Source organism: Sorghum bicolor, chromosome 3 (assembly GCF_000003195.3).
Source record: "Sorghum bicolor cultivar BTx623 chromosome 3, Sorghum_bicolor_NCBIv3, whole genome shotgun sequence".
NCBI classification, from domain to species: domain Eukaryota; kingdom Viridiplantae; phylum Streptophyta; class Magnoliopsida; order Poales; family Poaceae; genus Sorghum; species Sorghum bicolor.
In genome coordinates this window covers 74098523-74126486 of record NC_012872.2, presented here as the reverse complement: position 1 = coordinate 74126486, position 27964 = coordinate 74098523, and the positions used below count along the sequence as shown (strand labels likewise).

Sequence of the window (27964 nt, the reverse complement as noted above, 5' to 3'; positions counted from 1 at the left end):
AAAATTATTTTTATTTTAGAAAAAATGTTGTTATCACTTGTTGGTTTGTGAAATTGGTATATGTTTTTGTGAAAGTGACTTCTAGCTTCAATAGAAAAAATTGAACCTTAATAAAATATTAAAAAAAATTATTTACAATGTACTATATATTTATTAGCCATTAATAATGTCCAATGAAGAGAATAGATATATGAATAATGAAACCAACAAGAATAATAAAAATTTAAAAGGGAGAGAAAGAAAGAAAAAAACAGAAATTTTTTTCAAAGAAACTGAGAAAACGGCCCACAAGAAGCCCGTGCGTTTTTTTTTTCCGCCGTCAATGCTTCCCCTTCCATCCGCTGCAGGATCCCTCTCCAACCAACCTTCCTCTCTTTCTCTCTCTCGTCTCGCTCGCTCGCTCTCAGACGACTGCTGGGCCGCAGCCGCCGCCCTAGGCCAGGTGCTGAGGCTCTCTTCGCCGGCGACGAGCACCCACCAGGTACTCCCACCCCTTCTCATCCCTTCCCTTATGCTGTGCGAAGCTGAGCACCGAAACCCTAACCTAAAGCTATTTAGCTATTTGACGATCCTCCTAACTTGGAAGTTTTTGCAAAATTGTTGGGTGTGCATGTGTACACGCATGTCCTTTTGCTGGATCCGCCCATGGGATCCTCCATTCATTCATACGGAATGCCGTTGCCGTTTCTAGAGGGCAGGGCAGGGGAACACCACACCGCGTTATCATTCATTTATATAATTTATTATTATTATTATTCTGAGGGCAACACCATATTTGTATTTATTGCTTCTTATTACTACTCCATCCAGTTGCCAGTACTATAGGGATGGATGGAGCCATTCGTCTTGGTTAGGCTTAGGCGTTACTACTTCTACAGACGACATAGCCAATATTCTCATCGCCGGGACCAACACGAATCCAATCCTCTTCCACCTTTATTTTCGCCTTTGCATACCAACAGTACGCAGGAGAATTATTCTGCTAGCATAACCTCCTCCTTAATCCATCCATCCAGGAGGACCAGGTGGGCGATTTCTTGGTGTCCATCACACTCCAGCTATCACCGTCATTATGCTCCCGTTGAGCAATGCATAAAAGTCGTCGCTCGCAGGTCTCCGTCTTTCATACTTTTCCCGCTGTTCCAGGCAATGGCCAAACTTCCAGTACTTGCACGCAGGTTTGCACGCCATCCATCCCTTTCAGTTCGTTACTGCTACCGTTTTTTCCCCCTAAACTCTGCTGTGATGCATATCTTTCTTTTCCATCTTTGCTCCTTTACTTCCAGTGCCATCAGGAAGCCTAACGAAAGCATGAGGCTTATTGTAGTAACGATCGTTGGAGCGGTCTTTGGTTTCTTTATCGGAATCTCGCTCCCAACAGTTAGCATAACAAAGGTATGGCCACGCTCTATCCATAATTCCATATGCAGCATCTACTAGGCCTTGTTTAGTTCCAAAATATTTTGCAAAATCGACACTGTAGCTTTTTCGTTTGTATTTGACAAATATTGTCCAATCATGGACTAACTAGGCTCAAAAGATTCGTCTCGTCAATTTCGACCAAACTGTATAATTAGTTTTTATTTTTGTCTATATTTAACACTTCATGCATGTGTCTAAAGATTCGATGTGACGGGGAATTTGCAAAATTTTTTGGGAACTAAACAAGGCCTAGGCAATAGCATCTCAACGATCATGACTCATTACTGTTTTTCCCACAAAAAATACATATGTTGCAGCTTCACTTTCCATCTAGCATCGTCTCCTACATAGAGGACAAGAACTCGGGCCTCTCTGCTCAAGCTATACTTAATCATGCTTGGACTACCGCCAGGAATGCAAGGGGAAATGGCTCTGAACCAATCTCAAGTGACAACTTCAAGGTAGGAGGATCCTGTGTGCCTGCTTCCTGAACTGCCCAATACATCTCATCCTCTTGTGACATGTATTGCTGAGGATTCCACCTCAGATTTTTGTCCTGTGACCGACCCTGTCTCCTTTAGTATATCTGTTAATAAATTAAAAAAAGTCCTTGGTTGATAACTTTGTAGATTTATGTACCAACAAATCCCAGGGGCGCCGAGAGCCTAGCACCTGGTATTGTTGTACCAGAGTCTGATTTTCATCAGCACAGGTTATGGGGAGACCCAGATGAGGTAACTATTCTTGTATTCACTTCTCATCTCATACTGTTATGTATTTCAGATGAGATTCTGCTATATCCTTCCCTTCACATTGTCAGCAACAATTAGAATATGCTTGCTCCTTTGCAATCTTGTAAATTCTTATGATGCTTGTGTGCTTCTCTAATGTATCTTTTCAATATCTTTTTGTTCTCCTGCTGTTGGCGAAATAAGTAATTTACTCAAGATCTGAGTGTTGCTATGAATTCTTGACTTATTATTTATCCAGCTCATATATGCACTGTATTCTTGCTGATTTTTAGGTTTTTTTGGCATGCTGCCCTTTATGGCTTTATCTTCCATAAAAGTTGATTACTTCCATCTTAATTTCAGCACCCGAGCCATGATGCTTTGTCTCAATGTTTTACCTAATTCTCGCACATGTTCTGTAACTTGCACATTAACATTCTTGCTGATGCGGATGTTTAAATTTACAGGACCTACCCTTCAAGCCAAAGTACCTTGTTACTTTCACTGTTGGCATTTCACAGAAAGATAACATAAATAGGGCTGTCAAGAAGGTAACTTTTAGAGACTATTTACATCTGACACTACTCTCACATCTCAAGTTCTGTTGTCTAGTTGGGACTACCGCCGTTTTCTTTGTTTTGGCAACTTCAAATACGTTTGTAAACGTACAATCATCGTTGAGTAATAACTTGGCAAATTACATCATTCCTTTTTCCCTTTGGTTGCTGTTGCAGTTTTCAAAAGATTTTGCAATCCTGTTGTTTCACTATGATGGCCGGGTGACTGAATGGGATGAATTCGAGTGGTCAAAGCGAGCTATCCATGTAAGCGTCCGGAAACAAGCAAAATGGTGTGTGCTTTGATTCTTTATTATTATTTACATGTTTCAATATTGAGGGTGGTTGTGGTTCTAAAAGTTTTATGATTATCATGACCTCTAGGTGGTATGCTAAAAGGTTCTTGCATCCTGATATCGTGGCAGCCTACGAGTATGTATTTATCTGGGATGAGGACCTTGGAGTTGATCATTTTAATGGAGATGAGTATGTAATTTCGATCTTCACTTGACCATTTCTTCATATCATGTTTTGTACGTGACTCACTAATATGATTTGATTGCAGGTACATTAAACTTGTCAAGAAATATAGACTAGAAATCTCACAACCTGGTTTAGAGCCAGATAGGGGATTAACATGGCAGATGACCAAGAGAAGAGGGGATCGTCAGGTTCATATGTAAGTGGGGGCTCTGGTTTGTAGCAGCAACGATCCTTTTGCTTTATCCTCTACAAATTTGTGTTACTTAATGTATAGATAAAGATGTGGAGGCATTGTTTATGAAAATGTTCTTTGCACGAGGATAGAAAAATTTTAAGCCTGGTGCTGGTACCAGGCTACATTGTCCTCCTACCTCTTCGCTGAGGCACAGAAACTTTTTTAAAAAAGTTTAAAAAGGAATCTTATAAAACTGATTCTGACAGGGTTACAGAGGAGAGAGAAGGTTGGTGCTCTGATCCTCATGTTCCCCCATGCGCTGGGTATGTAATTTTGCCCCCATAGCAGCTGAATCTGCTTGCTCTGTTTGCCTTGCATTGAGGAACCTACCTGATCTGTTTGCTGTACAGGTTTGTTGAAATAATGGCTCCAGTTTTCTCCAGAGATGCATGGAGATGTGTCTGGCATATGATTCAGGTATAACACAATTTCACTGTCTGCACTCTACCCATCCACTGGGCTTGGTTTGGTTGATATCTTCTTGTTGTTGCAGAATGACTTAGTTCATGGATGGGGTCTTGATTTTGCTCTCCGGAAATGTGTGGAGGTACACACATCACAGCATAGTTATAGCATTGAAGAGAATTTGTGACTACTTCTGCTGGCCCTTGCCTTTTTCAGCACAGTAGCTTTTGAACACCTTGTCCATGCCTTCAATTAAGCCTTTAAAACTCTTTGCAGCCTGCTCATGAGAAAATTGGTGTCGTTGATTCTCAATGGATTGTACACCAAGTGGTTCCTTCTCTCGGGAACCAGGTAAGGGGGAAAAATGAACCAAACTGTGTACCATCAGATTCTACTGTAGCGCCTGAATTTCATCTAATGTCAACCTTGTCCCATCTTCAAAATGCACAGGGGCAGGCGGAGAATGGGAGGGCACCATGGGAAGGGGTATGAATCTGACGACTTTGTTAGATAATCTCACCTTTTGCGAGTATAAGAGTGTGTCGAGACTGGTGAAGCTGTGACTGATCTTTATTCTGGTGCTGTCTATGTAGGTAAGAGAGCGTTGCCGGAAAGAATGGGGACTCTTCCAGACAAGAATGGCAGAAGCTGAGAAAGCATATTACGAGATGATGGGAGTTACTCCTCCGAATGTAACATTTGTCTCCTAGGATAAAAGTTCACATGTTAAATCCACTCACCTTTTTCTTTTTGTCCAGCAGTAGCTCTTCGAATAGAGTTAGATATTGATGATACATGTAGAGCATACGTGACATTATATATAAACTGTGCAAACTCTAATCTGGACCATAGGATGTTGATCCAAGGGGCGCGGAAAGATTGGGTAATTTTGCACTTAACCGCCCGCTCTTAATCACACTTTTACAAATCCCTCCTTCCACCTCTCTCATGCGCCCCCTTGGATCAACATCCTGCGGTCCAGATTAGAGTTTGCACAGTTTGCACGGGAGATGAGTTTGCACTAGATACATTGCATATATATATATATATATATATATATATATATATATATATATATATATATAGCCCGGGCTGTTCTTTTACTAAGATCTGGTTATTGTGGTATCACATACTGCGAGCACAGAAACCCGGTTCCAAATTTCTATCACTAACTTGGAGATTATCTTGTGAAGTGTGAATGATATGTTTGTCAGTTAAGAGTTTATATTCTGAGTTTCTGACTGTTGTATTTCTATACTTGACTGTATGGGGCACACGAAGATTCTTCAGAAAACATTTAAGATGGACAAGGATGGCCAAAATATGCCACTTCATTCTGTAGATAGCCAAGGTTATAGTATAGGTGTACATGTGTGCAGGGAATTGCTTTTGCTTACGTGACAGTGGTACACGTCTGCGCCCAGAAAACACATCCTAATAGCCATGCCTAGAGCTGCTCAAGAAACCCTAGATAGCAGCAACACATTAAAGAATGGTGGACATGAGGATCTCCGTCAGAAAGTCGATCCTCTGCAGCCTCTCCTCCAGTCCCAGCTTGGATGATGCATCATCGCTAGCTGTTGCTCCCTTGTTCAACTTCAACCTGGGGAAAAAAAGAGAAACCGCTGTCACTTGGAGCCTCCAGTGACACTCTTACTGGCACAGCCAGCACTTGGGATTTGTCAGCAATTGAAAATCTGAATTACCTCTGATCATCTGATGAGATACCCTTTTCGGCGTTGCCATCACTCGGGACCGTGTCGTCGGCCTGTGCGACTCTGCAGATGAACTGGGAGAGCAGTGGGTCAGGTGCAGGATCTTTGTATGGTCTGCTGCTCATCCTGTAGTGTTGTGGTTCTGGCTCTTCATAGTAAGAGGAGTTCATTTCATATGTTGCTGTTCCCTTCCCAGATGCTGAGCTGGTGGCAGCCGCAGAGCATGAGCTTGGCCTGTAAGGCTTCCTCCTCTGTCATGAATCATGATCAGTTAGTTCATGAGTGAGCATGGGCTGCTATTTCTCAATAGGGGTTAAAAGTGTAGCAGGAACATAATTACTGTACCTTGAGAAGATGCGAGTGTTGCACTCTGAAATGTGCAGCCATGTCTCTCCCTAGATTGTTGGCGCAGATCGGACAGACCTGAAGTTCATCAGTAATAAACCGTCTGTATTCAGATTTGGTAGATGAAAGGGTGCTGGTTAGGTGAGTATTACCATCTATCACTAATGGCTTTTAGGAGTTGTGGTTAAAAATAATTACAGTGACTTGTGGTTGGAATAAATTACAGTAATAGGCTATGACCTAGCAGAGAGGGATTCCAGGTTGCATACTGAGATCAGGTCCTGATTGATTGATCAGCGTAGCTTCGCAAAGTAGTAATACTTACAGCATTTCTGGTGTCGAAGCAATGTTCCTCCTGAAGGTGGTTGCAGATGCAGGGCACCTCAACCTCGATGTAGCAAAAAGGGCAAGGGAAGTACTCCCACAACTCACCTTCTTCTGAATTATAAACAATAATCAATTAAAACCGCTTTACACTATGTTTAGCAGAACAGTTTTATATTCCCCTAAAAAAAAGAACAGTTTTATATTCTGTCAAAACTATTCCTTGTATTGAAGAAAAGGTTGCTCAGTTCCCATTTCAGCGTTTTATTGCAAATTTCCCTTCTCTTTTTTGTTGTTGTATTATAAATCTGCAGATTCCAACATGAGGCCAGTCTCCTTAATTTATCAGAAATAAAAGCAAGAAAGGACATTTATTTCTCCTGATGGAAATTCTTGTTGCATATGACGAAACACAATGGATATAACACAGAGAACAGAATCCACTAGGAAGTGCTGAAAACAGACGAGAGCGGAGCAGCCAGACGAATGTTTTCCAAAGCAGCAGTAAGATGAAGTTACAGGGGAAAAAAAAAGGCAAAAGGGTGAGAGAGGAAAAATCTAAAGGAACCAAATTCAGGAATCGAAGTAGTTTCTTCTTTTCTTTATGGAGAAGATCAGCAAAGAGCGAGATGAGCAAATTAAAGAGACGAGCTGAAAGCAGGGGGAAAAGAATCAGAAACTAGTAAAGAAGATATTACCTGCAGCTGCAGTGTGAGTAAGGGGGCCATGCCCATGCCCATGCCCATATGATGGTGGAGGTGGTGGTTGGTGCCTGCTGCCTCTGCCTCTGCCTCTGTCTGCAGGAGGGAAGCCGTAGTTGTAGCAAGCCTCTACCTCCATTGCTATCGCCGATGAGCTCCACTGCACTCTCACCTAGCTAACTGCCTGTCCCAACAACAAGGAGAAGGAGCGAAGGAGAAGGGGAGCGAGCAAAGTAGTGTTGCAACAAACTGAAGAACAGCAAGGGCATGCATGCAACGAATACACAGCTCACAGCACAAAAGGGGGTGGAGAGCTGAGCTGCTAGCTTGGAGTTGGATCAGCGCTCCTTCCTTAGTCCCTCCCCTCCTTGTGTGTTTATACACATATATATAGGCTCCATGTCAAGGACCCTGCCTTTCCTGGCCACATAATAAGAAATAAACAAACAAATAAACACAGGGTTTGTGTTTTTTGGTGACTCAAAAGTTTGCATATATTATACATCAATCAAAAAGAAAGAAAAAGGGACAAGAGACCAAAAGCTAGCTAAGGGAGCGGAGGATGCAAAAGGAGACAAAGGTTGGAGAAATCTTTCTTTGATTTGAGGGGAGGCCGGGGAGATTAGCTGCGTGAGGCGCAAGGAATCGCAGTTCCTACTTTTCAAGGTAGAATATTTCTGTTCATCATCAGGCATAAATCAGTGCATGATGAATGAATACGGTTGAGAAGGGGTTTGTTATTTCTCTAGGATACATGCAGAGTTACAAAATAATACTATATGTAATAACATTCGTACGTTCGTCCTGGCAAATAAACTTTTTACTGCTTAACTAACATTAACCAACAAGTTTCAGTACAGCAAGTTAAGAACCGGGAAGATACAGTACAAATAGGGCTCAAAATCAGCTGCAGCATTATATAAAATAAAGTTTATACTGTATTATTAGGTCTGTTTACAGTTTACACGCTTGCTATCCGGCCTATGCCCAAGGAAAGGTTGCTGCCTGATGACGGTGTGACGGAGCAGCAGCTACAGCTAGCATTACGAACGCAGTTTTTTGTGCCAAGTCAAGTCATGGTTTTCGTTCTGTCTCCCACATGGCTGGCTGGCTAGCTGCCTCAACACAACAGCACTCGTTCAGTTCCGTCCCATTTTATCAAAGTGAAGTGCTTTGCTTTGCTTGATATTTCTCTTCTGCATGCATATGCATCCAAGGAAAATATATACTGTCTGTACTCTGTAATGCTCTCTCTTTCTCTCTCTCTCTCTCCCTCTGTCTGACTCTGTAGTAGGCAGGACGGCTGAAAGCAGCCGGAGAGCGAATTATTATCAGTAAGTGCTACTGTTCCACCTTCCTTTCTTTCTTTCCGCACGATCACGATCCATCCATCCGCAGAAAGCTACAGATCGATGGATGGGCTTTTAGTTTGGAGGGTGTAGATACCCAAAAAAAATGCCGAAACCGAAAGCATGCAACAGGCTAGTTGTGGCCACTCGCGCTGCCTTCAACTCAACTTCGATCGGAGACAGCCATGAAAGTGGCTGCTTTTCTTCCTCGTCCTGCATCGACCATCGACAGGGACTTGTGTGGACCTGCACCTGCTGCACCACACCTTCACCTTTTCATTCTTGAGTGTCTGAAAAACCGATTGTCATTCGCCCCACCCCAACCCAACACTGGAGCTGGAGTTGGAGCATCGATTTCCTTTACTGGCTCGCGGTTCTGTTCCATCTGATCTGTACGTCTTCAAATCAAACGCATATACAGTAGTAAAATATGACAGTTTCTTTTTCATACTTCAGTCCATCAGTCATATGTATCTTCAGAACCTGACATTAATTCATCACAGTCTGCTGCATGCATTGGGTGATACGTACTACCATGCGAGAGCTTGCTTTGATGGTATCCTTCTTGGTCTTCACTCCGGATCTCCTGGCTAGAGTTGTGCTCAGCTCGAGGCAACACATGGATCGGGAGACATACAGTACATCAGTTTAGTATTCTTTCCATGCATCAATGAGATTCCCTCCATCTCTTCTTTTGGACCACCACATGTATTTATATGACACAGCAGGGACAGACTCGATGAACAAATTAGTGCAAAATCTACAACAAACCTTAGTTTACTGCTGCGTAAGCGTAGCTATCCAAATGCAGTTCCAACTGGCTCATAGATTAATGAAACAAAGAGAGTTCAGGTTCAGAAAAAAAAGGCATGCATGAGAATGACAGGGAAAGCTGGCGTGGATGGAGGAGTACTCGTGTTGTCGTCGATTATTATAACAAGCTTGCTAGCAGTGAGCCAACTAATAAGTCGGTCATGCTATTCCTATTGCTGTCCAGCTGATATGTCATTAGATTCTCCCATCCCATGACACATACATCAGTCCATGCAACCTCTTGACCTAACACACCACAATAATCCCCTTTCTATTAACGAACAAAACCAAATAAATAAATGTTGTAGCTGCTGCGTCGATCAATCCATCTTCTTGTTCACCACAACCACATAATAAATTAAATAAATTTTACTCCATCTTGCATCAATTTGGTTTTGGTCTCGTTGCTCCTCTAATCCTTTTTCTTTTGGATTTGTGCTCGTTGCAGACTGAATGAGATTTTTTTTGGTCCGAACAAAAAGGGAGCTGCTGAATAAGCCAATCCAGATTCAACACGTGTAATATATGCTTGCCCATCAGGCTTCAGCAGATGCACTTTCTGTACTATATAATATTTCTTGGTCAGTGTCTAAGACTCTTTGTTGCTAAGGCTTTGGCTTCTCTAAAAACGGAAAAAGGCTATATTTTTTGTGGCTTTGGTTTCTAGGTCAAAAGGCTTCGGCTTTACATTTTATGTTTGGTTTTAGCCTTTTGGCTTCATATGCCGTTTTCTAGTGTGAGTGTTTATTAGCAAAGTTTCACAAAAAAGAAACACGTACAGAAGGCAAAGGTGAAGCCCCCTGCCCTGCCAAAAAGGATGAACCAGCTGTATATACAGTGGAGCACAAATCTCCAGGCAAATGAATGGCACATGGCACATGCTAAAGATCCTGTTGGGGCCGAGCGGATCACTGCAGTGCACTCTGATTTTTCTTTGGATGGGACGACAAGTTAAAGCAAAGCGAGCTCCATTTTGGGGGTGATTGGTTGCCCAAATCGATTTGGGCCAGGACGGAGGGGTAGTCCAGGCCAGTTTCAGGCACGCTGAAACCGTGCAGGCTCTCATGTTTGGTTCACAAAGACCTAGTGATATTTGATGGTTGCGAGTGTGATTGGTTGCCTGGATGGATCCTTTAGGTTAACAAACTATTGTTTTGGTGTGCTTACCACCACATCACATTCAAACAAGACATCTTCATCACAAGTATTTCATCATAGGAAAATATGAAAGAGACCAAATAAGAGTGAGCAAAATCAAATCCGAATTGGCAAATCAAACATTGGCCTCAGAAATATGGTTGTTTCTCACAATAATTTCATCATTGATGGCATAAATAAGCAATGACTTCACAAAATTCCACTGTCAGCCATCCAGAATGACATTGACCATTCGGTTGCATTGACAAAGGATAAAAAACAGAGTAACAAAAAGAGCCACCTCAGATTAGAAGTAGTTGCATCATAGGCCAAGCAAGAACCCAACCATTACCTCCATCATGAACAGAACCCATGAGCAAATATAACCTACATCATCAACCAAACCCATGAGCACATAAAATCCTGCATCATAAAACAAACAGATCTGAGCCAGAAAATAGTAATAATCATCGACCCATGCATTGTGCTCAGTTAAATCCATAGCAGAATCATAGTAAAACAAACAGATCTGAGCCAGGAACTAGTGGTTTGCATCATGAACTCATAGATCTATGGGTACGAGCAAGAAGAACACGAAACCTATGCAGAATCACAGACGACGAAATCAGAGAAAGAGGAAGAGGGGTAGGGCGAGGTATACCAGCCGAGGCACCGGAGAACCAATGACAGAGGTCTCACCGGAGGAATGGAGGCATGAGGGGACTGGAGAAATGGAGGCGGTAACCCTAACTCCAGAATCGTGCGCGCCCCTAATGGATCCATCTCCCGCCAAGCCTTCCCGCGCACGCGCAGGGTTCCAACACTGCGCCGCGCCGTCCCGGCTCGCGAGCGAAGCTCGCCTCGAGGAGACGGGGAGAGCCGGGATGGAGGGGTGGAAAGGAATGAAAGCATACAGACAAATAATACGAGACGAGCAACCAAACACGGGCCGAGTGCATCAAATGGAGCCGGATGGACCTTTGCACCATCCCGTTGGGGCAACCAATCAGTGGATCATGCCCTACTAGCAGCTAGCTAGATGGCCAGCAACCGTCAAGCAAGTGACCTGGAGGTGACTCAGCTCCATCACTTGCTTCTTTCTCGCTCCCCCGGCCAGTTGCATGCATCGCTGTCGCCTTTCTGCAGCATGTTCTTTTCCGGTCCATGGAATATGCTGCATCCAGTATTTATTTTGTATGTTTGTTTGTTTCTTATTAGTCATCATCGTCAGAAAGAAAGAAAGAAAGTTCAGGTTTTTGTTTAGTGGGTTATTATATGTGTGTATTATGTATGCATATATATCGGTTGGCCAATTAGGGCATGATAGATAGATGTGGCCAATTAGTTGCATTGGGTCCAAGGTATGGAATGTTGTTGATGCACTTGCCTGCTTTTCCTAATTATGATCATGGTGCTCTTCTTCTTTTGTCCCTTTCCATGCACTAGCAATTAATCTGCCTTTTTGAGTTTTCGATCTCCTCTGTTTCCATTGGACGGCTACAGCCCTCTGTTTTCGCTCCCATTGCTTGCAATTGTTTGAGCGATGCAGTTTTTCTTTTCTTTTTTGGGTTGAGAACATGCTGCATGCATATATTTATTTTCTGATTAACGAGAGTAGGTCAGTAGGTGAGTAGGGCCCCTCCCTGCTGATCTGTTCATGGACCAGTGATAGAAATTTGGATGTAGACATCTTGTCTTTTTGCTATGGCGGGAAAGTTTGCTGGTATGTTGGTGAATTTTTTTGGTTTTGACTTTTATAACACTTTTGTTTGTATTTGATAATTATTGTCTACTTCCTTCATCCCTAAATACTGCTATTTCTAGGAGAAAATTTTGTCCACAACTACTAGCATACTCAGTACATCAGCCCATTTAATTCTTCTTGGAACTTCCGTGGTCCATCAGCCCATTTAATTTTTTCTAGGGAGTAGTACTTTGGCGCATGGTAATTGTTTGAGTCTGTTTAGTTGGCATTAAATGTAGCTCGTTGGAACCAGAGAACCATGGCTTAACGTGCATGACTAAATGGTGGAACCCAAATTAATTGAGGGTAGAATGGTCTTTTGTTTGCCACACTAATCTGTCTGAAATCTGCTAGAAATAGCAGTATTTGGGGACGGAGGGAGTAATTAATTATGGACTAATTAGGCTTTAAAGATTTGTCTCGTAAATTACAGACAAACTATGTAATTAGTTGTTTTTATCTATATTTAATGATCCACGTATGTGCCGTATGATCCTATGTAACGAAAAATTTTGAAAACTTTGCCCCTAGTCTATTTTCCTTGTTCTGCTCTTTGTAACAGGCCTCTCTAGTGTACTTGTGTGTCCGTGAGAGCCAGTCAGCCAGATCACCTCAAGGCTTGCACAACTCGTAGAACCTGTAGCAACAGACCTCTACTCATGAAAAATAACAGAGATGAGCTGAGGATGACATCTGCTTGCACACGTTGCCGATTCGTGCGAACATTTTGTTCGTGCTACTATGAGAAAGTACTATTCGCTCACATGCAAAGGAAGGAGGAGGAGGAGGAGGCGGCATCAACAACTTAAAAGTTATTCAAGACAAATCTATTCATATGTTTTTATATTTTCAAATTTAACAATTTAATTTTTTTTTTATAATTTATATTTTTAATGTTTGACTCAAACCTTATCTAAAATGTTTTTCTTTACGGTATAGACGGAGTATTATTTTAAACGATGTATAAACAAACTATATAGTTCTTTACAACAACACTGCTTAAGAGGCACAACTATGTTTATGATTTTGCAGAGACAGGCGATGTTTTATTTATTAGTGCCTCCGAACCAAAAATGTTGTACATTTTAGGAGACAGGCACACTTTAAAAATAGTGAGTTAGCGGTCCGTAGCTAGCCTATTAGAATCTTCGTTTGTATCCATTACTAGTATTAAGTTCAGTTGCTATATATAAATAACTACTAGCACTACAATATAGTAATACTCCTATCAAGCTTGCCTTATAGTCTGATTTAGTTATTTGCTTTCTATAAAACGCCGTCATGTCGGCCCATAATAAAAGCAGGTTTTCCTCCCTTTTTCAAAGGAAGTTATTTGGGCCCAAACTGGCCTTATATGTTGATGGAATCAAATGTATGGGCTACAAACACATTAGCACCCATGGCCCAGCCCATGTCACCCCATGGCCCATATATAGCATAGCATAGCATCCCCAACAACAATTCCTCCTCGTCGGCTCGCCGCAAACCCCTAAAGTAAACAAATGGCGGCGCTTCCCCCCCTCCGCCGCCTCCTGGCCCTCCGCGGCCACCGCCGCCTCCTCTCCACCACCACTCCCGCCGCCTCATCCAGCAACCCCCCTACCCCAGAGGCCGTGCTCTACGACATCCACAGCCTCTCCAAGGACCCCTCCCAAGCGCTCGCCGTCTTCCGCCGCTCCGCCGCCGCCGGCCAGCCCGTCAGCTCCGCGGCATACAACCTCACGCTCCGCACCCTCGCATCCCACCCCTCCTCCGCCCAGCGCCATTTCTGGCCCTTCCTCCGGGAGATGCAAGAGGCTGGCCACTCCGTCGACCAGGGCACCTACCTCGCCGCCCTCGCCTCCTTCAAGAAGGCCAGCCTCACCGCCGACTACGCCTCCCTCACCGCGCACTACAACAAGTTCCGGAAGGGGGCCAACTCCGCCGCCGCCGCCGCCGCCGCCGCCGCCGCGGAGGCTGTCCGGGACCACGACGCCGCGGGCCTCGATAGCAGGCTCGCTGACATCGGTCTCCTTCCGCTCACGGAAACCACCGTCATCACGGTGCTCCGGGAGCTGAGGGAGTATCCGATCAAGGCTCTCGCCTTCTTCAGATGGGCTGAGCAGCAGCAGGGGTACACGCACAGCTCGGTGGCCTACAATGCCATGGCAAGGGTGCTCGGCCGGGAGGAGTCGGTGCCAGAGTTTTGGGACTTGATCCAGGAAATTAAGGCTGCCGGGATGCACGTTGATATCGACACTTACCTCAAGCTGTCCAGGAACTTCCAGAAGCGGCACATGGTCAGGGAGGCTGTGGAGCTGTATGAGCTCATGATGGATGGCCCTTTCAAGCCATCCCAGCAGGATGGACCCATCATCATCAGGCGCATCTCGCTGGGGCGGTCACCGGACCTTGAGCTTGTCAACCGGGTTGTCAACAAGTTTGAAGCCGTCTGGGGCGTCAAGACCAAAGAGTTGCTTGACGGGGTCCATAGGGCACTTACCAGTAATGGGAAGTTCGACGAGGCTGCAGAGATTGTGCAAACAATGAGGGACCAAGGCCACCAGCCGGACAATGTTACATATAGCCAGTTGGTATATGGTCTTTGCAAGGCTGGCAAGCTGGAGGATGCTCGCAAGGTGCTCGATGAAATGGAGGCCGAAGGGTGTGTCCCAGATTTGAAGACTTGGACCCTGTTGATCCAAGGGTACTGTTCAGCTGGGGATGTGGACAGAGCTGTGCAGTACTTCACTGAGATGATCGAGAAGGGCTTGGACGCGGATGCCGATTTGCTGGATGTGATATTGAAAGGTCTGTGTAGCCATGAAAAGGTTGAAGAGGCTTACTCTTTGTTTGTTGAGATGGTGGATAAGGCTGAGTTGAGGCCTTTTCAAGGCACTTGCCAGCGTCTAATTGGTGACTTGCTGAGGGTAAACAAACTTGAGGAGGCACTGGCCCTTCTGAAGACAATGAAAACCTGCAAGTTCCCAGCTTTCGTGGACCCATTCCATCCTTACATTGCCAAGCATGGGACGGTTGAAGATGCAAGGAACTTTTTCAAGGCCTTGACAGTGAAAACTTCTCCAGCACCTGCTGTCTACGTGGATGTTCTCAAGTTGTTCTTTGCTGAGGGAAGATACTCTGAAGCTCAAGAGTTACTGTACAAATGCCCTAACCACATCCGCAAGCACCCCCATGTCACCAAACTGTTTGAATCAATAAAAGTTGAGAGTGCCTCTGCCTCTTGATTGGGTTCAAGCAAGCAATGATTGGTGAGATTATGGTGAACCCTTAGCTTTGCATGCTAGCTAGCTTTCTGTTTTTAAGTAGCCTTGGTATTGGGTATTTTTATCAAATACTCCATCTTCTAATGATATATGGTTCAGCTAAGTCGAATTTTAGTATATAGGAAGGTGCCACTGCCAACTGGCATGTACTTGAAACTGTTTTTGTTTGTTCTAGTCATTGTTGCTACTTGCTAGTATCATTGCAGCTATGCAGATGGATTTTCCTTCAAAATGACTAAAATGAATCAAAGCACCTGCTCAGTTTGAACACCATGTTTGTTATACTGACAATTATCATTTCAGGAGCTCTGAAAAGCAAATGCTTTGACAAATAAGTTTATATGGTTGCAATCACCAACAGTATTGCTTAATATTACTACATGCCACAATCATTTGATCTGGTGTAATGTCTGATGCATTTTAACATGACAATTTTACTAAACAAATGTCCTGTGGAGTTACAGCTCCGCATGTCCAGAACCTTGGGAGATGTTTTATACTTCAATGATATCTTGATTTATTGGGGTACTCATATGAGCATGTCAAGACTCTTCAACTTGTTTTTCTTATCTGATCGTGGAGTTGGCTAATAATTAGAAGAATATGTATGCTCGATGCTTTACTTTTTCAATTTCCAAATAGAAGCTAATCAACTAGCAGTATGACAAAAGCCTCAGTATCATATATAAAGGTACTCCATACATCATTTTTGCAAATAATATTGCCACATAATTACACATCTCCGCATAATACATTACTTTGTTATTTGTATTCTATGAACAATGCCATGATAACTTCACTCCGCAAATATCCAAGGCTGCAAGCAGCATCTATTATTTAAACTAGGACCTGTAGACTATATAGACACAAGCATAAGTATATAGTACCGACTTCTTGAACTAGCGACACCTTTAAGTAGAAGGTTGGTACATGGTTGTGCTCTTCTGGAGCGCCCAAGCCCTGTGCTTAAGCTTGATGAAGTCCGAAGCTATTGTATCCACATCCTTATTCTTGTCATCTTTCATCCCATAGCCATACCCACTGGTTCCTGGTTCCTTCATAGCATTGGCTTGGCTATCCTGGAACTTGACATGTTTCCGCTGGGCCTGGAAACGAAGGGGCTGGGCTTGAGACATTGGTCCTTGCTTAAGGTATTGAGAAAATGCAAGTGGTGATTGCTAGGTTGGTATGCAATTGTGATGTTTTCGTGCCTTCTTTTATAGGCACAATGGATATTTACTCTTTTTTTTAGACAATCAAGCATCCGATTCTCCTCTTTTGAAGAATTGCCTTGTTCTCTTTCTTCATTCAAATTTGTTAGGTGTCACATGACTTAAGTGTCATCCCTTTACTACTACTACTAGTAGTAGTTCAGCTAATTTGGACGGCTAGGTTTTACTTTGTTTGATTGTAAAGTTAGTTCCCAATAAGGTTTCTTCTTCTCTTGTCTTTTAAGAGAAGCGTCAAGTTATGCTCTGGGTCGAAGATTATAGTTTGTTTTTTTGGGTCAAATGTGAGTAATAAGAAAAACATGGTGTATTGTTTTTATTTGTTTTCTAGTGTCAAATATTTTTCCTTATAATGCTCTTGGACTTGGATTTGTGTTACTAGGGAAAGCATTTGAGGACCACAACACATCTTTCCCTGTAAATCAGCTTAGAAGCCTTTGTGTTTTTAAGCATGTATGTGGCTGTTTTGTTACTGTTGGCTGATTTATTATTAGAGAAAAACACTGCTGAATAGCCGGCAGATTTGACATTTGGCTGAAGATGCTGCAAGCAATTCTTTATGCAAAGTTATTCTCGTTCGATTGAATATGATTCTCTTTTACCTTTTCTCTCTTCCAGAGTGAATAATTGGATGCTTTTCACGTGGGTCGATCGCCAATACGGACGTGGGATTTCCTGCACAGAGGCAGAAGCAGAAAACACGAGACTTGGTGGATACATAGATAGATAGATAGATATCATATATATTATTGTATGAGTGGACGTCTAGCCCTCCAGGTTTGACGGCAGTTTGGCCAGGCATGATGTAGATGGGTACCAGAAAGCAGTTGGAGAGTGGCTCTTCTTTGGAAGATGCTGCTTCCCTTGTGCACTGACAATATCTGCAGAATATCATCTGCGTGAGCATCTTAAGTTCTAGCTTTATTCTGAGGCCTGGTTTAGTTCACCCTAAAAACCAAAAACTTTTCAAGATTTTCTGTCACATCGAATTTTGCGGCACATGCATGAAGCATTAAATATAGATAAAAGCAAAAACTAATTGCATAGTTTGTCTAAATCACGAGACTAATTTTTTAAGCCTTGTTACTTTATAATTGAACAATGTTTATCAAATAAAAACGAAAGTGCTACAGTGTCAAATCCAAAAACTTTTCGGGTCTAAACAAGGCCTAAAACTGCAAGAAGCCAGGTTTCAATGAACAAGATCATTTTCTTATCATTTGGGAGTTGATGCCAAAGTTACTAGTGCGAGTTAGACGTTTGGACAAGCATTCCACAATCTTTTGCTGACCGTGCTATCAGTTTGTCAGAAATTTGAACCTTGCATTAGCTAGTCTTAATTAAGTTGTTGACAATAGGTAGGGGGCACTGTTTTGTTTGGATATATAAAATTTCACTCGTACGGTCCTGAAAACTACTGAGATGTATGTATGGTATGCTTGGTGGCGTGTTTCTTTCCCCTCTTTTGAGAGGATGCGCAATGTTGCCTTGATTGAGACTTGCTGCCTTGCCGCCTGCTCCCAAGAGCAGTTACTCTGAACAGTTATTCTTACTCCCTGGTAGAATTAGTGGTTTGGACTCTCAGATTGTGGGATCAATACCCTTGGCCCTTGGGCATTGGACAAACTGATTGCGTAAATTCTCTCCTGGCTTCTGCGGATATTAGGCCATCCTCAATGGAAGTTTCATGACACTGTTTCCAACACATCCATATTTTGGAAACAGTGCATAGGAGTTTCATGGGGATGAAACTCTCTCTACTCCCATGAAACTCTTATCATCTCTCTCTTCATTAATATAGCGCCACATCAGCATATTTAATGTGCATGAAACTCTAATGAAACCTCCATTGAGACTGACCTTAACAGCGGACAGGCTCGTAGTCTGTAGAACACACGATGAAACTGCTCTTCAATGCCTCTACTACCTCCACTCCACCTGGATCTGGGACCTCGTCTTGTCTTGGCTTGTGGCAAAGAGCCGCTTGGGTGGGAGGAATGAAACACATGAAACCTTTTTCCATGCTTCATCTACTGAGTTAATCACCAAGATCAATGACATATTGAGAGATGCTAGAGTTAGGTCGGAAACAAGATTTTTACAGGTTCTATCCGCATTTAATAGATTGTCACATAAGCATTTATGGCGATATAATTAATGTTTTAATAAATAAAAGAAATTTTATTAGGCTCGGTTTCTAACTCTTGATGAGTGGTGTGGAATTAAATGTCTTTGGAACACTAGTATTAAAGAAGTATACATTGAGAAGAATTGTTTCATCATATTTCATTGCATTTTATCAAACATGGTATTCTTAAAAATATCGTTGTGAAACTCTCCACTAAGAGCATCTTTAACAGTTTTGCATTTATGATTTGCATTCTTGTAATTTGCCAAAATTATGAAAATGAGGTATTCAACAATTTTGTATTTGTGTTTTGCAATTTGGGCAACTTGGCAATTGAGGGAGAAAATTTGGCATAAATGCAAGGCCGCGGGCCGCTTGGCAAATGCCGATCGGGCGCTCCTCCCGCGCTACTCCCGTGCATGGGGGACTCTTCGCGCGTGGTGACGAACATTGGAGATCGATGACGATCTGCAGTCCACGGCAACAGGACGAAGGACTCTTTGACAGGAAGGACTCTATAGCAGGAAGCCCTCGATGACAACCTGTAGCGTCTCGGATACAGGTACCAAGAAACAGCGGCGACCTGGATGCTCACGAACTGGCGGCGCGACGACGAGAAAATGCCGCGAAAAAGAAACGCGCGTGACCAAAAGCGCGGGACCAGATACGGCGCGGAAGAAAAGTCCCGACAAATACGGTTAGATCTACAATTTTGGTTTTTGCCAAGTCAATTATGTCAAACACTTGAAGATGTCCTTTTTTTCACTTGTCATATCGTTTTGTAAATTGGCAAACTACAACAAATGACAAACAAAAAATACTAAACTGTTGGAGATGCTTAAGAACAACCTATCTAAGGAGTGGATATCAAGCCAACTGCACTTTTTTTCAATTTTTTTATTTTTGAAAATTGGCATAATTTTATTTATCAAAGTCTTCTCAATTATTTGAGTCCCAACTTCATGCTGAGCTTAACAAGCCGAGCCTAACGAGGTGAAGTCGAAAGTCATTTTTCTTAAAAAAAAAACAAGCCGTTGAGCCAGCTCAACGAGCTTTAAATTTTGTCCGGCCAATAATTATTTAACTTAGTCTCTACTGGGCCTTGTTTAGATGTGAAATTTTTTTGAATTTTGTTACTATAGCACTTGCACTTTTGTTTGTTTGTGGTAAATATTGTCCAATCATAGGCTAACTAGGGTCAAAAGATTTGTCTCGTGATTTACAGTCAAACTGTATGATTAGTTTTTATTTTTTTCTATGTTTAATGCTTCATGTGCCGTAAGATTTAGTGTGACAAGGAATCTTAAAAAACTTTTTGAATTTCGGGGTGAACTAAACAAGGGCATGGACTCTTTGAGACTTTGATCCTTATTAATACTTTTGCAATAAATTTTAAAATAAAATTCTCAATACACCAACATTGCCTTTAGCTGTGTGTTCTCCCGTGCTTGCTACAGTAACCTTGGGCCGAAGCAGCACCTGAAGCCACTACTGTTGTTTTCCTCTTATCCGCCCGCCGCCGGCGCTGGTGGACAAGAGGAAAGGGACCGACCGGCTCTCTCGTGTCGTGGCCATGGCCGTGGCGGCGGCCTTCGCCCCCGGCTCCCTCCTCCCCACTACTCCCAGCACCCACCTCGCCCCGTTCACTCTGCGCTTCCGCTTCAGCCTCCTCCCACGGCGCGCCGCCGTGGTCGCCGCCGCTGCCACACTCCGCGAGGTCTGCGCCGGCCGCGTCCCGGACCACGTCCTGCAGAGGTGAACCCCCACAACCAGACCAGCCGTCAGTTCCTCACCATGCCATTAGCTCATTTACTACTACTGATGAAAGATTGGAAATTCGGTTTCAGGGCTGAGGAGGTTGGCTATGTCGTGCCCACCGAGGTGCAGGAGCAATCCCTGCCGCTTCTGCTGTCCGGCCAGGATTGCATTCTCCACGCGCAGGTGGTGGTCCTCTCCCTGACGTGACTCCCTCCTTAACCTTTCTTGCTCGTCTCTCTGCTAGACTAGACCAAGAGTTCCCTGTCGTGCCATACTGCTGTGCCCTGTTATCGCATTTCACGGTGATCTGTAGACAGGCTCCGGGAAGACGCTTGCCTACCTCCTGTCCGTCTTCTCCGCCATCGACTTCAGCAGGTCCTCGGTGCAAGCGCTGGTTGTTGTCCCCACAAGGGAGCTCGGCATGCAGGTGATTTGACTGCCGGCGCTGGTTGTTGTCCGTCTGATCTCTGATTCTGGTGTCTTCTCTAACTGTGCTGCTCCAAGGTTACCAAGGTTGCTAGACTACTCGCAGCCAAGGCCTGCACCGTCATGGCTTTGCTTGATGGCGGTATGCTCAAGAGGCAAAAGAGCTGGGTCAAGGTAAATAGTACTGAACATCTCTTGCTGCATTTGTATCTATGTCGATGCCTGATTACCTGGGACCATTTTGATAGGAAGTGGCTATTGAATGGTTAGGTCCAGATCTATCTTATGCATTCAGCGTATGTTTATATTGTTTCGATATTGGCGGTTATGACATGGTATTGGAATCCACTTATGCCATCATGTAGAGGGTAGTGCTATTTAAGGTTTCCTTTTCTCTGTTGCCATGTGTTTGTGATAGAACTGTCGATAAATTCACAGGCAGAGCCCCCTGCAGTAATTGTAGCTACCGTGGCAAGCTTGTGTCAAATGGTCGAAAGGCGGGCGTTCAGCCTTCAATCCATGAGAGTGTTAGTTATCGATGAGGTGAGATCATCATTCCACTTCCTTAAGTCTTGAATCAAATTACTGTCAGAGTTTGCTCTGCTCGCTGATGCTCTGTAATTATATCTGCCAAGGGGGCTAACCTTGTTGTTTTCTTAGGTTGATTTTATTTTTGGGTCATCAAAGCAAGTCAGCTCTCTTCGCAAGATATTAACCTCTTATTCAGCAGCTTCCAGTCGTCAAACCATATTTGCAAGCGCATCGATCCCTCAGCACAATCGCTTTCTGCACGACTGTGTACAGCATAAATGGACCAAGGTTGTACTAACTTCTACTGAACAAATTGCTGTTTATTTTTGTACTTCAAAGAAGGCTAATGTATTTTTCCCCTTAACATGGTATAGAGTGATGTGGTTCATGTTCATGTCCACCCTGTACAGCCCATGCCTTCGCACCTGTGTCACAAATATGTGGTGAGCACATCAAATTCACATTATAATGATTGATGACCTTGTATCCAATTCCTCTTTTAGCTCACTCATGCAAAGGACGTCTCAGTTTTCTCCTTTGTTTCTCTCAACCATAGGCACTTACCCACAATGCCCACCCACAGGCTCATTGTGTTTAAAGTAATACTAATGTTCTTCTTGACAACTAATCTGCGATGCATGACACCTACTCAACAGCACCTACCTATAGGCATGTCACATTCTCCAAATTCTCAACTAATCCAATGCATATAGAGGCAACCTGTTTTTTCTTCTTTCCCATAATTAGTGCCTCCTGGACAACTAAGTCCACAATCAAACCAACCTCCTTTCTCCTGAGAATTCTTTTCAGTCTGTCTGAATCTTGGTGACTATGACAACACAATCAATGTGCAGATCTGCACCAAGAAGGAAAGGTTGCATGTCTTACTATCCTTGCTTGAGAGGGATGCACCAAAGTCTGGAATCATATTTGTTGCTGAACAGGTACCGGTGTACATTATGTTCTTTTGATACCATACCATGTTTATATAGTTTCTCTAGTATCTTGGGATTTCGTCATCTATTTTCTGGGGTGCTTCCTCAGTATTATTGTCAATAGGCCAAGTGATCTTATGAGAGGCCAGCAATATTATGTCCGATGCAAATTCAAATTAGCCGTGTAGTATTTTGCCATAGCTATCTGCTTATATGGAATGATACAGAATAACGCATGATACAGTTATGCGCTGTGATGCTGTACTGCCATGCACATCTGTGATGATTTGAGCCAATTTGGTATTTGACTTTGGCAAGCTTGTTTATTTCCCTTTCAATTACTACTAATGCCTGGGCAAGTGTCTGCAAAATCAATACCCCAGTTATCATCCATCATGTAAACACCAAGATCCAGGCCCATGATGACTTAGTTGTCTGAGGTACTGGCAGTGTCTACCAGTGCATAATTTCGTCATATTTTCAGTTCCCATATTTTCTGTCACTTCCTTTTTAAAAGCTTTGGACACTGACATTTATAAGTAACTGGTTTGTTCACCAACAAAGAAGTTCCTATTCATCACCTAGTTCTGAGCAGTTATATTGACGGTGAATGGATCTTAAGTTCTTAACTGAATAAAAAAGAACTGGTGTGTCACCTGCACATCTGCATTCTGTTTTGTAACTCTGAACCTATGTTCTTAGTCTGAGAGATCAAAGAAGGCTGGAAATCCTCCTTCAACCACCGTCGTCGCTGAGTTCTTGAGAAATGCATATAAGGGAAGCCTAGATGTGCTGCTGCTGGAAGAAGATATGAACTTCAACGCTCGAGCTGCCTCGTTCTCTGTAAGTGCTCTCCGAGTTCCTTGTCTGATCTCCCAGCATCTTCATTCTCTGTATTGACACTGAGATTTGTGTCATCTGCAGGAAGTCAAGGGAAGAGGATTCCTGCTGGTTTCAACAGACATAGCAAGCAGGGGGTTTGACCTTCCTCAAACCAGCCACATATACAACTTCGACCTTCCTAAGACGGCGACAGACTATCTGCACCGTGCTGGAAGAACTGGGAGAGAACCTTTCTCCAGGTTGGAATGCGGCGTGACAACCCTTATAACAGAGGATGAGCACTTCGTGCTGCAGAGGTTTCAGAATGAGCTCAAGTTCCACTGTGAAGAGCTGCCCCTTGAATCCATGTTCACGTTCTCTTGAACTCGGATGTGAATACTAGCCTTTTTTTTTAATTTCCTTTTTTTGGGTACTGCTACAGGAGAATGATTTTTTTGCTCTCGCTGTGAGCATCAATATAGGGAAAATTCTTCAGCATCATCTGCAGTTGCATATCCATTTTTCTGGATATATACTTATGAAATGATCCTGAATCATGACAAAGTTTGTCTTGAATTGTTTTATCATCTCGGAAAACGATTTAACTAAAATACAACAATGTAGCTTAGTCCACTGGACTATAACTTATTAAACAACAGCTGTTATTGTTCATTGGTCACTTAAACCAGAGCACGATTATGAATTAATGTCAAATTCAACGCTTTTATCTAGTCATTCATGTGAAATTATCAACAGAAAGCAGCAAAACCATATTCCATATTCAGTACGGATAACATGTTGGCAGCCATGGTACTCTAGTCTAGTCAAGTGTCACGGCCGATGGCTTAACTTCACACAAACAAAGTTCAGAGGGGGCAAATTCACATGAACTAGGAAAGTTTGGGTGGCGCCAATAATAGCATGAAACTGAGCTAAACTGGACGGGATCGAGATTGGGCAGGTGGTGGTTCTTTTATGGTTGTTGAGGCTGCAGCAACTTGGAATCGCAGGCCACGATCTTCACCTTGCCCAGTGTTTCTTGAATCTCCTCGCTCTTGAAGGTTGCATCTGTTAGAATGAAGGTCCAGACATTGTCGCAGAACCTGTAGGTGTGCAGATGACCCTGTACAGCGACAAGGAAAGCCGTCACAGATCTAGTCTGATAACTGATAAGATTTCAAATGCCAAAGTGAAAAGAAATACTGAGTACTGAGTGTTTGGAAACTTCCACGCCCGATTTTAATTGTAACATTTGAACCCCAACTTACAGAATTTAGAGTATCAAACTATCAAACAGAAGCAGGAAGCACGTATACTGGACTCAAAAAGGAACAAGCCCTAGCTGAAACACTAAGATTAAGGTATGAGGCCAGAGGCTCTCGTATTTTCTTTGAAGTCGAACAAAATAATAGCAAGCACAAAGTATGTGAAGCTATTAGCATGAACATCACCTTCAACAAAGAAGGATATCACCGAAGTTCGTTCTAGATCATACAAAAAAGGCCCTTTGCCTCAAAAATTGCTTCATGGTTTCAAAACATAAAAGAGAATACCAGTTATTATAGAAAGACAACTATCTAGGTTCCCAATTAAAAGGCTACCCAAGAAAATGTGTGAACTCATAGTCCAATAAATTAGGTAGGAAAGTTCAATTTGCAGTTATTTACAGACCCAGTTATACAGAAGGTTGAACCAGATGCCAAATTTGGAAATTAAACAAGTTGAGGTTTTTTCTCACAAGAACACGAAGCTGTGTTGGCTTATATAAAAAAAATGACAAGCCACAGACTGCACTAGCTAGCCACACTTGTTTTACGACATGACAGAAGCAGTGTGCACATATGCACAACACTGTGGAAAGGGTAGCAGTTCATAATGATGATGCTGGTGATACGATGTACAATACATTGTTAAAGCACGCTAGAACAGTTCCTGCGAGCGTGACAGTTGACAACTAGTTCATGGTACAATGTACTGCATCTAACAAACAGAGGAAGTTGAAGTAGAGACTAATTAATTGAATACATGTTAAAGTCAAGAGCAAGCACATATGTCACTGGTACATGGGCAAATCAATGATTTCGGACAACAGTTCAAAACATATCACAACAATGGAAAATAGCAAGGCTAACAGTAAAATAATGTGAGGCTACGTGCAGTGCAAAGAGTGCTACAAAGGTAAACATTAACACAAGTGCTTCCAAAATTTTTCCAGCATACTACAAAATTTAACCCACATATGGAGGAAGTACAGTTTTTGATAGCCATTATTTGCTTTATCAGCGGTTAACGGACAAAACCAATAAATATGTAGTGTATAACATGATTGTGTACAACAGTAAAGTACAAGCCAATACACATTGTAGCACACAGGATTAAACAAAATGGTTAGAGGTTGTCTAGTTTAATTTTCTAAGTGTACATCATTCACCATCAGCACAATATATAGTCTGAAATTTCTACCGCGTGAATTTTGCTACTTGTGTAAAAGAAAAGGGTCATTTTAGGTGGCTAACAACTAACAGTTAATTTATTAGCTATATCTATATATACAAGTAGGTGCATAACAAAAAAAGGAATCTAAATACCATTCCCCTTCAAAGCTCTAGATTGACCTATGGTTCCTATGGCAGTGAATCCATATATATCTGAATCAACAGAAAGGGCACATCGATTGTATGTACCTTGACGTTAACCTTGCTCTTGACCTGCATCTCCAGCGCCTCAGTCATGGACTAAAGACAATAAGAGAAGGGTGTCAAAACAAGCTCTGGGCCTGTTAATTTTGAGACCCATATATAGTACTGTAATGTCGTCAGACCTTGTCAAACTGCACAAGGACCTGGATAGCGAGCTCTGGGCTGACGGCTCCGCTGGAGACGAGCTCGTCCAGCGTCTCGGTGAGGCAGGTGCCAATGGTGGACCTCCGGTACAGCTCGAAGGTGGCCATCCCCTGCATGCAACGCCACGCCGCGCCGGGCCTCAAGAGCGTCAGAACACACACACACCCAGGAAATTAAACAGGATCGCGGATCGGACATCTCTCAAGTTCAAGTCACGATGAGAAACTCAGACTAGCACGTACGGCATTCCATTGCAAGGCACAAACGAATGAACCAAGTAACCGAAATCCCCCCGCAATATTAATCACGAATCGATCACCCGTGTAACCCGCGAACCGGATGACGACGACGACGACTGCAGGGGCAAACCCTAACTGAAACTCGCGGCGGCGGAGGCCGAATCGGGGCGTGTAGCTAGTAGCTAGCAAAACCCGCCTAGAAACTCCGGAGATCGAAGGCCTTACACGATCGAGGCTCACCTGGCGGATCGGACGTGCACGGATCGGGCGACGAGGAACGGCGGGTCTTGACGCGGAGCGCCGGGGAGGGGAAGGAGGAGAGGCGCTGAGGGAGGCACCGAGGCAGAGGAGGAGCCGAGGAGGGGGGAATTCGAAATATATACGGACGGGACGGAGGTGGGAGAAGGGGAATTGGGGACGTCGGTCGGTCTTATATAGGAGGAGCCTAGGACGGAGAGGTTCTGAGGGACTCGTTCGTGTTCCACCACTTCCGCATGTCGGTCGCTGCCAATTACCGACTCTACCCCCCGCCCTCTCCATTGCCCATACCATAATTTGGCTTGGCATACAACTGTACTGTCGATCAGCTGTACAAGGACGACCGCACACGTCTCCTCTCATCTCCTCTCCTCTCCTTAATTTGGCTCTTTGTCGTTTTCCTTTTTTTCTTTTTCTTTTTCTTTTTCCTAGCAAATAAAGATGCATGAATGAACATCTCAAATGAACCCTCTCATATATTATGTAACTAGTGAGCAACCCCGTGCGAAGCGCGGGCAACTTACCGTGGCATGGATTATCAAGATGAACATGCATTCTCGCTTGCGTCTGGGCTCCATGCATGTCGCACTGTTATGGAAGAGAAAAACTAGGTGGGCATGAAGAAACGGACTCGGCAGCAGTAGGAAATCGAGGAAAGGAGGGAAGCTCATATACCTTGCACACAGGCCAGGTGTAGAGGAGAATATAGCTAGCTAGGAAGAAAGGACATCGGCGATTAATTGAGGCCTCGGTAGGCGGCTTTGCTCTGGTGAGGAGAACGCCAAGATGGATGTGGCAGCAGGAGCCTAGGCGGCGTTCTGCAAGACGCCCACGTGCGCGCGCTGTGGTCCGAAGAAGTACGGTGGCAGCAGAGCAGCGGCAGCCGACGCCGACGGCTGGATAGGCACCGCAGCGTCTTTCAAGGGCAGGGCACGACGCAGGCCGGGCGTGCGTGGGCAGAGGGCGGGAGCCGACGATGGGCTGCGGTAGCATGCAGTCACATCCCCGACACGTGCATGGACCTAGACATGCCCCGACCAGCTAAGATTTCGAGGGTTCTCTAACGAATTCGTCGCGATAGCCCCGGGAGACCATAAAATCTTATACTATATAGGGTATGTTTGCTTGTTTAAAAGTCATAGTGGAAAGTACTATGCTAATGTATTCTGAAATGATTGGTAGATTCGGCATATAAGCTCAAGATAACAAGTTCATAGACTAATTCTCTAAGAAAAATATAATTTTATGAGTACAAAGTACTAGACAAAACGGAATAAGGAAAAAAAAACCTAGGACTTATATAATTTAGACATAAATTGATTCAGAATCAAGATTCACAAAATCACAAAAAAGACACAAGGACAGAAGGCTTTGCCTCAGCTAGTTAGCTGCTTAGTCGCCGCCGTCATCTAGAACATCATCGTCTGGATTCTGGAACTCAGGCGTCAAGATGTTGGTGATCAGCGCTAGTGATGTTGATCGTATGGTGATCTGATCAGTGTTGTGTGCCTACGTGTCGTCGTCTCACCAAGTGCCGAAGTGCGAAACAGAGAAGTCGCGATGACTAT

At 43.5% G+C, this 27964-nt stretch overlaps 5 protein-coding genes across 13 annotated transcripts; 3 read left to right on the top strand and 2 right to left on the bottom strand.

The window, feature by feature from the left end:
• LOC8078053 lies at positions 325 to 4727 on the top strand. Of its 5 annotated transcripts, none has more exons than XM_021456372.1 (16): positions 326 to 481; positions 811 to 1025; positions 1113 to 1178; positions 1287 to 1395; positions 1740 to 1883; positions 2052 to 2156; positions 2621 to 2704; positions 2888 to 3003; positions 3095 to 3196; positions 3276 to 3389; positions 3635 to 3691; positions 3779 to 3845; positions 3922 to 3975; positions 4110 to 4184; positions 4284 to 4319; positions 4427 to 4727. In XM_021456372.1, the coding sequence occupies exons 2-16, from the start codon at positions 832 to 834 to the stop codon at positions 4541 to 4543; spliced, it is 1440 nt and encodes a 479-aa protein (XP_021312047.1). In that variant the 5' UTR covers positions 326 to 481; positions 811 to 831; the 3' UTR covers positions 4544 to 4727. The 5 variants fall into 5 exon arrangements, with proteins under 5 accessions (XP_021312049.1, XP_021312047.1, XP_021312046.1 ...); XM_021456375.1 differs by having other exon boundaries at positions 331 to 481; positions 1017 to 1025; XM_021456374.1 differs by having other exon boundaries at positions 325 to 481; positions 1017 to 1178.
• On the bottom strand, positions 5130 to 7335 carry LOC8074133 (protein DEHYDRATION-INDUCED 19 homolog 5). Of its 2 annotated transcripts, none has more exons than XM_002456976.2 (5): positions 6916 to 7335; positions 6219 to 6331; positions 5894 to 5971; positions 5540 to 5799; positions 5130 to 5436 (listed from the first exon to the last, which is right to left on the bottom strand). In XM_002456976.2, the coding sequence occupies exons 1-5, from the start codon at positions 7055 to 7057 to the stop codon at positions 5319 to 5321; spliced, it is 711 nt and encodes a 236-aa protein (XP_002457021.2). In that variant the 5' UTR covers positions 7058 to 7335; the 3' UTR covers positions 5130 to 5318. The 2 variants fall into 2 exon arrangements, with proteins under 2 accessions (XP_002457021.2, XP_021312051.1); XM_021456376.1 differs by having other exon boundaries at positions 5137 to 5436; positions 6219 to 6328; positions 6916 to 7300.
• Positions 13419 to 17380, top strand: LOC8078052 (pentatricopeptide repeat-containing protein At3g48250, chloroplastic). Its single transcript, XM_002459128.2, has 2 exons — positions 13419 to 15212; positions 17075 to 17380. The coding sequence occupies exon 1, from the start codon at positions 13464 to 13466 to the stop codon at positions 15186 to 15188; it is 1725 nt and encodes a 574-aa protein (XP_002459173.1). The 5' UTR covers positions 13419 to 13463; the 3' UTR covers positions 15189 to 15212; positions 17075 to 17380.
• LOC110433946 (DEAD-box ATP-dependent RNA helicase 58, chloroplastic) lies at positions 20027 to 23632 on the top strand. 4 transcript variants are annotated; one of them, XM_021457151.1, is made up of 10 exons: positions 20028 to 20339; positions 20432 to 20525; positions 20656 to 20769; positions 20856 to 20942; positions 21207 to 21311; positions 21429 to 21587; positions 21674 to 21742; positions 22154 to 22243; positions 22937 to 23077; positions 23159 to 23632. In XM_021457151.1, the coding sequence occupies exons 1-10, from the start codon at positions 20158 to 20160 to the stop codon at positions 23438 to 23440; spliced, it is 1323 nt and encodes a 440-aa protein (XP_021312826.1). In that variant the 5' UTR covers positions 20028 to 20157; the 3' UTR covers positions 23441 to 23632. The 4 variants fall into 4 exon arrangements, with proteins under 4 accessions (XP_021312827.1, XP_021312826.1, XP_021312825.1 ...); XM_021457150.1 differs by having other exon boundaries at positions 20847 to 20942; XM_021457152.1 differs by lacking the exon at positions 21674 to 21742 and having other exon boundaries at positions 20027 to 20339; positions 20847 to 20942.
• LOC8074132 (transcription initiation factor IIA subunit 2) lies at positions 23756 to 26544 on the bottom strand. Its single transcript, XM_002456974.2, has 4 exons — positions 26379 to 26544; positions 25878 to 26009; positions 25741 to 25791; positions 23756 to 24179 (listed from the first exon to the last, which is right to left on the bottom strand). Exons 2-4 carry the CDS (start codon positions 26004 to 26006, stop codon positions 24030 to 24032), a joined length of 330 nt encoding a protein of 109 aa, XP_002457019.1. The 5' UTR covers positions 26007 to 26009; positions 26379 to 26544; the 3' UTR covers positions 23756 to 24029.

Excerpts from the sequence above, each read along its gene's own strand:
- LOC110433946 (XM_021457150.1), top strand. The coding sequence starts at position 20,158 with ATGGCCGTGGCGGCGGCCTTCGCCCCCGGCTCCCTCCTCCCCACTACT. Across the intron at positions 21,588-21,673 it reads TACAGCATAAATGGACCAAG|AGTGATGTGGTTCATGTTCA; the intron begins GTTGTACTAACT and ends AACATGGTATAG. Across the intron at positions 23,078-23,158 it reads CTCGAGCTGCCTCGTTCTCT|GAAGTCAAGGGAAGAGGATT; the intron begins GTAAGTGCTCTC and ends TGTCATCTGCAG.
- LOC8074132 (XM_002456974.2), bottom strand. The coding sequence starts at position 26,006 with ATGGCCACCTTCGAGCTGTACCGGAGGTCCACCATTGGCACCTGCCTC. Across the intron at positions 25,792-25,877 it reads TCCTTGTGCAGTTTGACAAG|TCCATGACTGAGGCGCTGGA; the intron begins GTCTGACGACAT and ends TATTGTCTTTAG. Across the intron at positions 24,180-25,740 it reads AGAGCAAGGTTAACGTCAAG|GGTCATCTGCACACCTACAG; the intron begins GTACATACAATC and ends GTCGCTGTACAG.
- LOC8074133 (XM_002456976.2), bottom strand. The coding sequence starts at position 7,057 with ATGGAGGTAGAGGCTTGCTACAACTACGGCTTCCCTCCTGCAGACAGA. Across the intron at positions 5,800-5,893 it reads AACACTCGCATCTTCTCAAG|AGGAGGAAGCCTTACAGGCC; the intron begins GTACAGTAATTA and ends GATTCATGACAG. Across the intron at positions 5,437-5,539 it reads ATCTCATCAGATGATCAGAG|GTTGAAGTTGAACAAGGGAG; the intron begins GTAATTCAGATT and ends TTTTTTCCCCAG.
- LOC8078053 (XM_021456371.1), top strand. The coding sequence starts at position 832 with ATGGAGCCATTCGTCTTGGTTAGGCTTAGGCGTTACTACTTCTACAGA. Across the intron at positions 2,157-2,620 it reads TATGGGGAGACCCAGATGAG|GACCTACCCTTCAAGCCAAA; the intron begins GTAACTATTCTT and ends TTAAATTTACAG. Across the intron at positions 3,197-3,275 it reads GATCATTTTAATGGAGATGA|GTACATTAAACTTGTCAAGA; the intron begins GTATGTAATTTC and ends ATTTGATTGCAG.
- LOC8078052 (XM_002459128.2), top strand. The coding sequence starts at position 13,464 with ATGGCGGCGCTTCCCCCCCTCCGCCGCCTCCTGGCCCTCCGCGGCCAC.